At 39.0% G+C, this 13,102-nt stretch overlaps 1 protein-coding gene across 1 annotated transcript in view; it reads right to left on the bottom strand.

Annotated features, from left to right (window-relative positions):
* PCNXL2 (pecanex-like 2 (Drosophila)) overlaps positions 1-13,102 on the bottom strand; it is a gene marked incomplete at its 5' end in the record, with an annotated part of 148,871 nt that overhangs the window by 13,906 nt on the left and 121,863 nt on the right. The window contains 3 exons of the mRNA XM_009082871.1: positions 5,833-5,933; positions 8,070-8,315; positions 12,578-12,831. Of these exons, the coding sequence (XP_009081119.1) occupies positions 5,833-5,933; positions 8,070-8,315; positions 12,578-12,831 (601 nt within the window). The remainder of the gene's footprint in view (positions 1-5,832; positions 5,934-8,069; positions 8,316-12,577; positions 12,832-13,102) is intronic.

The following is a 13,102-nucleotide window of genomic DNA, read 5'->3' as shown; positions in this document are numbered from 1 at the left end:
ACTCTGCACGTAATGATGATCTCTAGTATAGTTTTCCCCCACATAACACCCCCTGTATTTGCTCTGAAAACCTGGCTGGAATGAAGGGAGGAGTAGGCAGGAGAGAGAACTGGCTTTCCCATCATTAGAGATTCTAAAAGCCAAATCTGAACACCAGAGCAGACAAAGTGTTTGCATTCACATCCAAGCATCTTATAGGCCTCAGCATATGCTAAACAGGCTGCTGTTAACAGCAGTATGTGCTAAAAGCACAGCCAGCACTAGCACAGCTATGCAAACTGCAGCAGAGCATCAGCAGAGGAAAGCGTGTACAGCTCTCACCGGGCTTAGTTAGGGGAGGCTCAGCCATTTCTCATCCCTCTGCATAATAAGTTCTCCAAGCAGCATTTTTAGGAAAAAGCATGACTGCTACAAGGAGCAAAGCAGTGGTGGCAGTAGTTGTGAGAGGCTGAGAGTCAATTACTTTATATATTGCATTTTCCACCAGAACGGCCTGGAGGAGATTGCTGTATTCACAAAACCATGGACATCTTCAATTCTCGTGCCAATTGTAATGAGGCTTTTGGGTACATTCTGCCTATAATGTGACACTATCTCAAGCCATTACTTCTGTAACACGCAGCCCTTAATCCATATAAGATACAGCTCTCGTTATTCTTCCCATTGTTACGCTCTCTCCTGAAGACACTAATGAGATTATAACAAAGCTGTAAAGTCAACCGCTTTGATGTCAGGCCTGATTCAAGGTTGCTGCTGCTTTCTTGGCCCAGTTTTAACACACCTCAGTTAGTAATCTGCTGTAGTTACAGGCTTGCTCAAAATATTTTAAAAACTAGTTAAGGTAAAATCACATGTCAAAGAAACAACATTAATCTGTAAGACATAACTACTATTTCTGGCAACATTTCTAACCCTCTGAGCTAACAACCTGAAAAGCTGCTGTCATAACCACGAGCTATTTCAGAACAAGACTAGTAGGTGCGTGGGAACTGTCGACCCCTTGAACGTGCAGAAAAGAGGGGATTAAGTAGCACCACAAATACCAGAGGGAGGGCATTAGTGCCAAAGCAAATACTCCCTCCTACTGCACTCCTTACATTGCTCCAACAGCTGAAACTAAAAGCATTTAATGCAAGCCTGAAGACAGTATGGATGAAGACTAATAAGCTGGTGAATATCTCTGTGTATTTTGCTCACCAAAACCCACCCTTTGCAGTTTGTAGACCTTCGCTGATGTTAACTGTAGGTTTATTTAAGGAACAAAGAAACATGCATGTCTCTAAGCTGGTAATCGTGGAATCATAGAATCAGCTGGGTTGGAAAAGACCTCCAAGATCATCAAGTCCAACCTTACCATGGTTTAGTAACTAAGTGCCACATCCAGTCTCATCTTGAAAACCTCCAGGGATGGTGAATCCACCACCTCCCCAGGCAGCCCATTCCAATGTCTGATTACTCTCTCTGTAAAAAATCTCTTCCTAATATCCAGCCTAAACCTCCCCTGGCAGAGCTTGAGTCTGTGCCCTCTTGTCCTACTGCTGTGACCTGAATCTTGTAGCTCACCTGTAATACTTTCAGTGGTAGCCCTTTTAATTTGATATTTTAGATGACAGTGTTTGTGAGCTAAGAATCAAACTTTTCTTTCCTGCTTCTGCCCTGCTCAGCTGTGGCAGACATCAAGGTGCACTGTCTGCTGGAACTCCCACCAGCAGTGCAGCATCACCAGCAGCATTGTGGTGCCACGTCCCATGCCCTCTATCTCTCTCTCCCCTCAGATGCTGGACAGTGCAATGGGGTGCCCAGGAGGGAAGGGTGAGTGGACTCAGCTGCTTCCCTGGACCTCAGCGTGAGCAGTGGTTCCTCCAGGAAGAGGCATTCCTTGGAATGACCCTCTATACACACTGAGTGATAACACCCAGAGGGAGCTCAGGGAACCTCGGCACTCAAGCTTAGTAGTGTTGGAAGTATCTGATAAGAGATGCTTTATTGAGAGATTTTTATATTTTTCCAAATTTGAAATGTATACTAAACATTTATTTATGAGCAGGTTTAGTGGCTGAATAGAATTATTCAGTAATTTTTTTACAAATATACATCTCAACATATCACTCATATCTGAATAAATGAATGGTAATGTCATGTCATTCCTTCAAAATGCATTTTGTGCAGGATGCCTCCTAATGACAGTTTAAAAGAGCAAGTGATTTGCATAGCAATGTTCTGCCTTCTTAATGAATGCATTTATTGTGTAATCTAGTGTTAATATTAGGTTTCTACTGACATTTACATGAACAGGTACACTGAATAATTATTTACATACATTATATAAGAGCATTTAAAATCTTGGCTTACGCAGTGACATTTACTGATTAATAGATTAGACAAAATCATGTGTAAATGAGTGCAAATTGATAGTTTACATACACAATGTAAACTTGCCTCTCAATTCTGTAGTGCACAGCTCAGTGTAACATCACCCTTGCTTTACTATTTCTGCAGTTGGATGACTGTCACTCCTCCAAGACACAGCAAGGGCTACACTTAGCCCAGGAGAAAGTTTCCTGCTAACTGCACAGTTGTCCCTGAGAATGAAACACAGACTGCAAAACACATATTCTTGGCTAGTTTGCTCACATTGAACATCTGAAACACTTCATATAATGGGTGGAAGACTACAGTGCCTACCTATCTGGCCATTACATCTCAAACTCATAACAAAACCTCATCACTTGTCTAACACAAGATGCTTCACAGCCAGAATTAATAGAATGCCCTGAGAGATGAAGTTCAAGATAATTTCTCAGTGTTTACCAGATTAATCCAAATCTAAGCTTTTGTAATCCAGCATTTGAGCATGACAAAGCATGTGTTAGGAGCCCTGACCTCTGACAAAGTGAACCAGCTCCCAACACCCACAGAATCTAGAGTCATAGAATGGCCTGGGTTGGAAGGGGCCTTAAAGATCATCTAATTCCAACCCCCATACATGCAATACATCCCCCTCATGCACACAGCTGACTGGGGGACTGCCTGCACTAACCATTATTGCAGAAAACTAAAACTTCAGCACCAGTAGGCTCCAAAAAGGTCTCCAAAATATCATGACACCTTTTCAGGGAAAAAGACCATGAAGCACCACCTAAGGAACAGTTCCTCCAGCTTCTGAGGACCTTAAGTATTTCTCCCCTATCTGACTCAAGGCAGATCTGCAAGGGCCTGAGAGCTGGGGCAAAGGACCATCAATAACAGTCCAAATTGCCCTTGGTGAGAGCTGCTGTATCTCTGTCAAACACAGAGAGAGAGGAGGGAGACCTAACTTCAATGCCTGAAGTTAATTCTCAGGAGCATCTCCTCCTGGCTTCATCAGTGTTGCACGTGTTGGACAAAGTTTCCTTCCCCCTGGCATGCCTAGCATCGTTGTGCTTCTATGGGAGTCTCACTGACTTATTGTTCTTTGTGTTTGAACAAGCTGTGAAGAGATGTATGAAGCAATAAACACCGTAAGCATGGTAAGAACTGCCCTCTGTGCTGAAGTTAATGTATTTGGGGGACTTCTGTTCCTAAGTTCTTGATGTCTGGCGGGGATGGTAGAATATTGACTTCACTCCTTAGCTGTTGATTTCTACTAAATTGGTTTTGCCAATTAAAATGTATACATTCTGTAAGACAAGAATAAATATATTTCACCAAGCTGAAGTCATGTTTTGTAGCTGCAGCAATTTATAACTTCAATTGTGCTACTCAGATTCCCTTTTTTTCCTCCCAGTCTTTCTGACAGTGGAAATGCATTAAAGGTAATTTAACCAGGTGGGGAAGTGACACAGTTTTTCCACAGTGAAACTTTTCTAAGGAAAGCTTTTGTGAAGTAGCACTGAAAATGATACAGACAGAAGCTTCCACTTAATCCCTCTTATGTCACAAAATACATTTCAAAAATACAATGACTCAATACTGCCCTGGAGCACTCGCTTAATAAAAAGAAAACCAGGACTTAATTAAAGATATAGGATTATATAGAACAGATCCAGAAAAACAGGGACAGAGCTGTGCACCTCATATGACTACCCTATTTTTTGCCTTTCTACAGACCTTTTCTCCCCAAGAAAAGCACTTTTAAGTGTGGAGTGTCCACTCACCAAGGAGAGGAACAAATTTAGTTAATTGGTAATTTGCCAGGTTTTCAAAAGACATGGCATAGCTGACCCCTGCAATTATTATTAAAATCTTTACAGAGCACTTTGCAAATAATTATCCTCAACATTCATACTTTCCATGTTAAGCTTTGGAAAGTCTCTGATAATATTATCCCTTTGCATTAGCTACTAACCATGGGAGCCAATACAAATAGGTGACATTGTTATTGCATCTGCACTAGTGCCAAAACACTGTAATGAAGATTTTAAGATCCAGTGGAAAGTACAGGCAATGTGATGACAGTTTTAGGAAGCTTTTGTGATATTTTTAGATGCATTTCTAATATCACTGTGACCTATCTATTGCATGCCCAGATCAAAAATCACTTTCATCTTTTTTCAAACAAAAATCATAAATGCACATCAACTTTTCCTTCATGTCCCCAAACTCCAAAATATGGATCAACAAAAAAATCAGTTTTAGAAATGACAATGACTTACTAGCCATCACCCTAATTTGAGTGAATAGAAATGAAGGCAGAGGAAATGCAACCCAGAAGAAAACTACTACAGGAAGGGAATGTGCAAGGACTAGTAGAAAAGACAACAAAAGCCACTTTAGAAAGCAGAAAGCAGCAGCACACCAAGAAACAAGCCATGTGAGCCACAAATATTTTGCATGACTGACTGAGAGAGGAAGACATAAAACAAAATGTTACAAATGTCTCAATAGATAACAAAGCTAGAATGAATATTTAAAAGGACTGTTTTATCTTATAACAAAATGCATTCAAAACCACACATGCTGTCTTTGTTTGCTTGTTAGCAAGACAAATCCTCTCTAAGGAGCACTTGATAGAGGGCTAGCTAGCTTTGCTCACAGTTCTGTGCCAACACAGCAAGGTCACTTAGAAACTGTATTTACTCAGCTTATCTACTGCTACTAAACTCCTGTGAACATGCATCTAATAAAAATCTAAAATTAGGTGGCGAGTTAAACTTTATTAAAATAAATCTTGTGTCATTAATAAAATGCCTTCTCTGTAGAACACTGCAAATGGTACTGTGTAAAACCCCAAAAACTCAGAAGTCCTAGTGAAAATTAAAGAATCCCTAAGGAAAATATAAGAGGAAGAGCATATTCAGAAACAATCTCAACCACGCATATCTTAATTAACCAGACTTTCCAGGAAGAAGTGCTTTGAATGAATGAATGAATAAGGTAGACTGAGAACAAACAAAGCTGCAGTCTCAAGAGATGAGAGGTTGTCCCTTCCTTAGTTGCCAGAATGTAGTGGCACAATGAACAAGAATACAGCCCTGAGGAATACAGAACCCTTATGGACTTATCATTATTTATCATTTATCTTTCATTACTAGAAGTAGGATGACTTAGCAGTTTCCTGCTCTTCAGGAGGAAGCCAGCATTCCAGCAGCCAGGCATGAGTGAACACAAGCAATAACCACCGGTACCCATTCTTTCAATGAAAATCTCTGCTTTGCCCTAAGAAATTGAGACTGGGATTAATTATTTAGCCAACTACAAAGTAAAAGATGACCAGGAATGGCAGAAAGCAAACTATTTTATGGAGGAATGAGACTTCACCTCGATCTAATCTTCTGCTGAGGTTCCGCATCATGTGAAAAAGGACAAAGAGGTCTCTGCTTTAACATGAGGAAAAGGATTCCTAAACATTACCTGATGGCCATGTTGTGAGATGCAGTTCCCAAAGCTCTTCGACCCAGTATACACAAGGCGAAGGAAAGTGTCACAAGAGGAGAATCCTCATCGCTGTCCAAGTGCTACAAAGTTGTAAGATTAGCATGTTACTCTAAATGCAAATACCATCTTTGAAAGCACTGCAATACTACAAATGGCAACATTCATAAAATTTGCGTGTAGCTGGACCTACACACACAAACATTCTTCTCAATGAACAGAACAAGCAGGAAGATCATCACCATCAGCAGCTTTCTGCAAAATGCAAACTTATTTTGCCCACTGGCTAGAAACTGCACATTTCATTCTTGGGTGATAAGATCCCCAGGGAGGGGAGCTTTAGTGGTGGTGGTTTTTTTGTGGTGTTTTTCTGTTTGGTTCCTCTCCTCCCTGATCTGACATTGTAAACCACAGGAGGTTCCTTATTGCTGAGAGACACTGCAACTGGAGACAGCCAAAACCCTTTTAATGTGACACAGTTCTTCTGAAACCCTGTCACAGATTCCAGAAGAACAGTCTATTTAAAAACATTTGCAGGCACACACTCTTAATGAATAACAATATAGATCTCAATTTTATGCTACTGATGACACTGACCTCACATTTTAACAAGCAGTCAAAACATTTCATTTACATTTACTAGCTCACCAGAGTTTCTTTCAATGAAATTTTGGCAAAGAAAACTTTGCTATCAAGCAGGAGGAAAAAAACTGAAACAACCTCTCATGCATCTTCAGGAGAATAAAGATTACTATTATTTCAGTCCACATAATGATGATTTCTTATAGCTTTCTTTGACTCTAAGAGTGAAGGTAATTATAATGGAGAATGTAGGTCCTTGTATAAAATACACTGATTTTCAGGGTTATGTGTACAGTAAAGTTGTTTTTGCATCCCATCTCCTACATGAACTTTCCATCCCTGCAGTCAGTGAATTAAAAAACAAGAGGTAAAATATGTGAAAAAAGTGCAAAAATGTGTGTGTGTGTGTGTACATCAGTGCAGGCATTCATTTGCCTTTTTAAGTCTGACTTACATGTTTCAACTCTATTTGCATTATTGTGTTTGAAAGTCTCAGCCACAGAACAAGTAAAAAGGCATCATTTAACAGCAGCTTTCCCTGCATCATGCAATCCTTTGTGTGTCAGAGCTTGGGAGCAGAGACACAGAGATGAGTAAGGAGGTGAAACATTCCCTGTAGGAGGAGATGGTGAGGAAGGGCTCAGAAGAAAATTCCCTGAAAACAATATCAATATAATGATAAGCAGAGGAACTGGTGGAATGGTATTCAGTATTAGAGACATCAGAAGGAACCAAAGTAGAGGAGAAACATCCGGTCATGTTACAAGGAAGATTCAGTGATGTTACACCAGCCAAGGTCAGTGGCAGCAAAACCAGGATGTGTAGTCTGTGATCCAGAGTGAAAAATGAACAAATACAGCACACCGTGGCCAGGAAAGATGCGCTTACACATTTTTGCCAATATCAGCAATAAACAGAAAATTAGATTGAAGCAATATGCTCATTTGAAACTGCATTCCCCCTCTGGGCTATTTTGAGTATTCCATGGAAATACAGTAGTGCATTTCTGACAAATGACTGCTGACCATCAGTAATCTTAGTGGCTCAAAGCATGTAAACACAGAGCTGTAAACCTTCTAGAGCTGTGAGGCAGTTTCACACGGTTCTGTGGTGTGGTTCACATTTGAGTTCTGAGCTCTCAGAGGTGACCTATGCTAGCAGTGAGTTTGCTAGGCACTTTCCTACCATTTGAAGACTGTATCCAAATAGAGGCAAATTTTTGAAAAGGATACACAGACATCACAAACATTTGGCAAATGTACCCAATTGCTGGCAAGACTGAAGGAATCGTGATGCTCTGATGCCATGCCCTGAACAGAGCCTGCTCTAGCAGTGCTTCTGCAAGCACTTGCTATATCCACATTTCCTAGAGCTGACAAAATTAGCATTGTTGGACATGTGCACAATAAGGAAATGGTTCTGTATTCAAAGACTATCACTCCTTAAAACTCTAGTTTTTGCACAAGAGCAGTTTTCAAAATACTTTTTTTTCCATTCCACAAAACATATATTTATGTTAAATCTAAAAGCTTAAATGAAATAAATTTTAGTCTATTAATTCCGAGCAAGCAAAAGAGTAACCACGCACCATTTATCAACTCTCCCAAGAATGAAAACTACCACAACAAAAAAATATTAAAGCTTACCTCCACCCTTTTTCTAGCACAGAACTGAATCCAGTCCAAATAAACACTGCAGAAACTAGCTCTTGTTATTCCTTGGAGACACGGAACATAATCTTCATCTATGTTAACGTTAAACATTGCAAGGTCACGTTCAATATAATGCCACTTTGCATAAGGCTGCAGGATCTTTTGGATGGATTCATCTTTTATCCAGTCAAGGATTTTGGGAGAACTTGCTGTAAAGTATATTATACTCTGTTGAGAAAATGTGCAAACATTAGTCACTCTTGCCTCTGATTAAAGCAGATGCATTTTACACAAAAGAATAAATCAAACAGGACCACATTAACTAACTATAATGGTACACTCTTTTCCTATTTTTACTGCTTTTATTGCTTCACAAAAGTTAGAAGATAATATTTGATACCTAAATAGTTGAAAATAGAAAAAGAAGTCAAATTTTTAATACCATTCTGCCTTACACAAAAATCAATACCATGATAGGAATACAGAGTTCCAGCATTCAAACATGTTAGTTACTGAATACTAGTGAGGTTCTACCACCAAGAACTTTAGGCATATTTTGAAAACACAGCAGTAGAAGGTCACATATTCAAAATAGGACTTTTTTTCCTCAATGGACTTAGTGTTTTCAGGGGATGAAGCTTTCCTAATTCTTTAACAAAAACAGTTCCACCGTGATTTCATCACACAGGTAGGATGTGGCAGATGTGTATGACATAAATCTGAAACCACCTGTTTTAATTGCTGTTTTCTTTCAACATTAGCATCACTGTTTTTGTCATTTGTCAATGCAGCTGGTAAAGAATAATGGATTTTTTTCTTATATGTCAGGTTAAGAAGCTGCTAACTCATGTAACTGAGTTTGCTTTTAAAGCACTGAAGGAGCAGCAGGAGCTCTTTTACCACATGCATCAATGTTAGAAAGCAGCAACAGTTGTATCTCATATCAGTGCCTGAGCTTCTAAGTTTATTTTCTTCTAATCACTGTGTCTGGAGACATTGAAATAACAACAAATAAAATAATAATTTTAAAAATACATCCAAACCTAAGTTAAAGCATATTTTCAAAAGAATATAAAACTTAAGAAGACGTTCCAGTGCTTTCCATCAGCTGGAAAGGCCCATTACAATGTTTTATAATATTAATATATTAATTTAGATTGGATTCCAAAGCAAATGAGGAGCAAGTGTACTTGATTGAAGATGATGTGGTTCTACTTTACCCAGTCAATGGAAATACTGCTAAGTGTATAAAATAAACAGATGATGGATTAGAAAGGGCAGAAGCAGTACCATCCCTTTCAAAAAAATCCAGTTTATCTTTCAAAATGTACAAAAATACACAAGCAAGAGGAGAATTAAGCTTCAGAGGAAAAAGTCAGAGATACAGACTGAGGATGGACTTTTAATTTCTTGTCATATGGAGAGCAACACACTCTTTAAAAAAGATTCATGCAGAAACAATAGGAGCTGAAAACACAGCACTCAGCGAATACAAACTTCTTGAATACAAAAGATGTTTAAATAAGAATATATTGAGAAGAGATGGAGGAGGTACAAGGGAAAAATATCACAGTAGTTGGGCAGGAAATGATTTCAAAATATATGCAGAAGGGCTACAGGAGCTGACCCACTTTATTTGTGGAGAATAAAAATCCTTTTATAAGAAGAAATATGAGCCTTTCTTAGGCTGTCAGTGGAACTGCAAATGAAATAAATATGACTTAGGAATAAGATGCTCAGTGCGACTCATTGTTTAAAAGACCAACACAGTAATTATTGTTGAAGGATAGGAGAACTGAAACAAAGCATACATTCTCATCGTTGATGCTCAAGGTAGAGTCTGCTTTTTTATTATGCTCATCTGTGTTTACAAAGAAGGCAATTCAGCTGGGGAAAAATCAGACTCACAATCAGAGAGAGAAACAGCAGAAACTTCTGTCAGCTAATTAAATTCTGCTCTTGGTAACTCTTCCAAGATATGTTTTGTGCACAAGTACATCCTCAGCTATATGGCAAGTTAGAAATAATATGGTAAATATTTACAACATTGTAAGCTATGGAGAATAAACCAGAAACCCTCCAAATGCTCAGTGCCATGGAAGTGCAGTTGCTGCAGAAACTCCAGCCTAAATGTTTTCTGAGTTTGTGATTTATGTGACCTGAATACTGCATTATCTATAGTTCTTCCTACAATTAGTTTCTTACAGCATTAAAAAGAAAGTGTCAGGAGTTTCAAATGTTCACAGTGAAACTGCACATGTTCTTACTTACTCAAGAAGGAGCTGGGGAAGGAATGAATTCTCACCTCTGTTTCTGCTATTGTTTATCTGGAGGCACGTATTAAATAAACAAGATGAAAGCTGATCTGATACATAACATAATCTTCTCACATTCTGAGGTTGTATGAAGGATTTTACTGAATCTTTTCAAAGCTCCTGTTTATGGAAGAAACTAATTACCTGAAGAATAGGACAAGAAAATCTCCATATAACTTTCTTTTGGGAAGTGTCATTCTCAAAATGGGATCTCCTGAGCCTGCCCTCTCTTCACTGAAGGGAGCCCCAGCCCAGGCTAATCTCGAAGCTGCCAACAGGTTATTATTATCCTCTTGTTCATCCTTCCCTAAGAAGAGAAATAGACTAAGGGATCAACACCTTTGTGAGAATGAAGATCTGTCAGTGCAGTGTTATAGTACTGGTTCAACTAAATCCAAGCAAGAGATTTGATTTTCACATCTTCAGAGCCATACGTGGTGAACATAAAATCTGCACAGAGTGGAGATGGACCCACAGCACACCTCAGTGGTGTGGAAATCATTTAACCCATCTCTCTTTCACTCAAAAACAGGACCAACTAATCACACCTGTATCACATAGGATGAAGTTTTGTCTAAGCCACCTTACCTATATCAGCTGCTTTCCAGATATGCTCAGAACCAGAAGCCCTAAACTACCTTTCAGTCACATTTTACTTCCCATGGGATGAACCTGACACTTTCCACAAGTCCTCTGTATATATTACTTGACTTAAAGGCACAAAAATAGTTCCAGCTTGCAAAGCTCAGTTCTTTGCTGCTTTAAACTAATAAGCTGCTGATTTAATTACAGCTTAGACTGGGATTTTTTCTATCTCATTCACCATCAAAAGCTGAGTCATATGTCAGCTTGCATCTGTTTATGTTCCAGTTATTCAGGTTACCTTTTAAAGTAAAGCAAAGAAATTGTAGCAACACACACATTGCAGTTTAAAGGAGGAGTTTTGTGGGTTTTTTAGTTAGACACATTGCTTTACAACAATTCATAGCCACAAAACCCACTTCTGAAATGAAAAAAAATCATGCTCACATGCAGTTTGTTTCTAATTAGTTAATTAAACAAAGCAGGTTGGTTACCAGACCGTACTGCCTGTAAAATTATTTATGAAATCCCAGTTTGCATTTTACAAAGTAATCAACTGCATGATCAAAGCAGCTTTGTAAGGCAATGAGCTTGTTTTTACTACATTGGCTCATTTGCAAAAAATGGTGATTAACTTATTTACAAGAGGTCTCTCTCTGAGGTTGACAGATTTTTACAATTGCAGAGATGTAAGTAGAAAGGAGATGTCAGGAATGGTTGGGAGCTCTAGTGAGTGGCTTCATGGCAGCACCAGTGGCATAGGAAGCAGCATTTGGCTCTTGCTGTTTCAGTAGAAAGATATAAAGCTCAGCAAGTTCTTCATTTGCTGGAGTGGGAACTAGTTTGGCAGAGGATGAAAGTGTCTTGCTAGACTACAAGGTTCAATTGTTTTGACAAATTAGTATCTATGCAGTTATTGTGATCTTAGTAACACTGCAAATAGAAAAGTGATGAAAATGAACTGCTGTTTAATCAATGGAATAAAACAACTTCAAATGTGTTGTGGTATGGATGTAAAACAGCAGGTAAGAAGGGGATTTGCACTACTAAAAAAGTCCATTTGAGCAACAGCTCTTCAGAGGTTTTCTGAGAATTTTATGCTTGTTAATTTCTTTCTTTTTTTTTTCCAGAAGAAAAGAGTAGAAAGGCCAAGGCAAGAAGAAATAACAAATTGTCAGTGGGGTTTTGTAAGAATGTAAGAACATAAGTAAGAATACTTCCTCTGACTTTATCACTAGAGGATGTTACTCACTTTCTTGATTTCTGCTGAAGCTTGTCTGCGACTTCTGTACTAACTGTAAGTGGTCAAAATTAAATATAGTGAAGGGAGATAAGAATTAATTATCCCTAATCTAGTGGAAGGTGTCTCTGCCCATGGCAGGTGGGTTAAAACTAGATGGTCTTAAAGATCAACCCAAATGATTCTAGGGTTCTCTGATCTTAACATCAAGTCAGTCTGACCGCCAGACTGTAGTGCAGATGAGTAAACATACAGCCGAAAACTTCAAATGCTCTTTCTTCTACAGCCAGCCAGAATTCTTTCTATTTGACAAACCTGCCTAGGAACAAAGTACACTTTACCAAAGGGTTTACCTTTATATAATATCTGATAAGTATTCTCCGCAGATCAAACACTTGCAGCATTGTTGCAGCGTTGTTATCAATGATGCTGTATCCTTCCAGGATGTACTGGGTCCGTGTTATTTCCCACGTCAGCCATCGGAGGTTAAAGGCTGCATTGCATGACAACAAGTGTGGCAAGTGCCCAGGCTTACAACAGCAGCATCCTTCATTGTCTTCATCTCCTTCTGTTATAGCTTCCACTTCTCTCTGCTGGCAATATGTCCCTTGTCAGTGAGAAAAAGAGAGTATGCTGCCAGTTATTGGGGGAGGAAGAAACAAAGGACTTCTTCCAAGCTCAAAATGTATGGGTGAAGGCTCTATGCACTTAGCAGAAATCTAAGAGAAAGAGCTACAGCAACAAATTAGATGTGCTAATTGATCCATGTGCAGCAGCAGATAAAGAGCTGTACATCATTCATTTACTATCACCTGTAAAAGCCAAAAGGGTCTGATCTAATGTTCTAGGTGCTCAGTTCTGAGTTCAGCTAAACTACA

The sequence above is a fragment of the Acanthisitta chloris genome, unplaced genomic scaffold, assembly GCF_000695815.1.
Source record: "Acanthisitta chloris isolate BGI_N310 unplaced genomic scaffold, ASM69581v1 scaffold4899, whole genome shotgun sequence".
Classification (NCBI taxonomy): domain Eukaryota; kingdom Metazoa; phylum Chordata; class Aves; order Passeriformes; family Acanthisittidae; genus Acanthisitta; species Acanthisitta chloris.
This window is presented reverse-complemented; position numbering and strand designations above follow the sequence as displayed.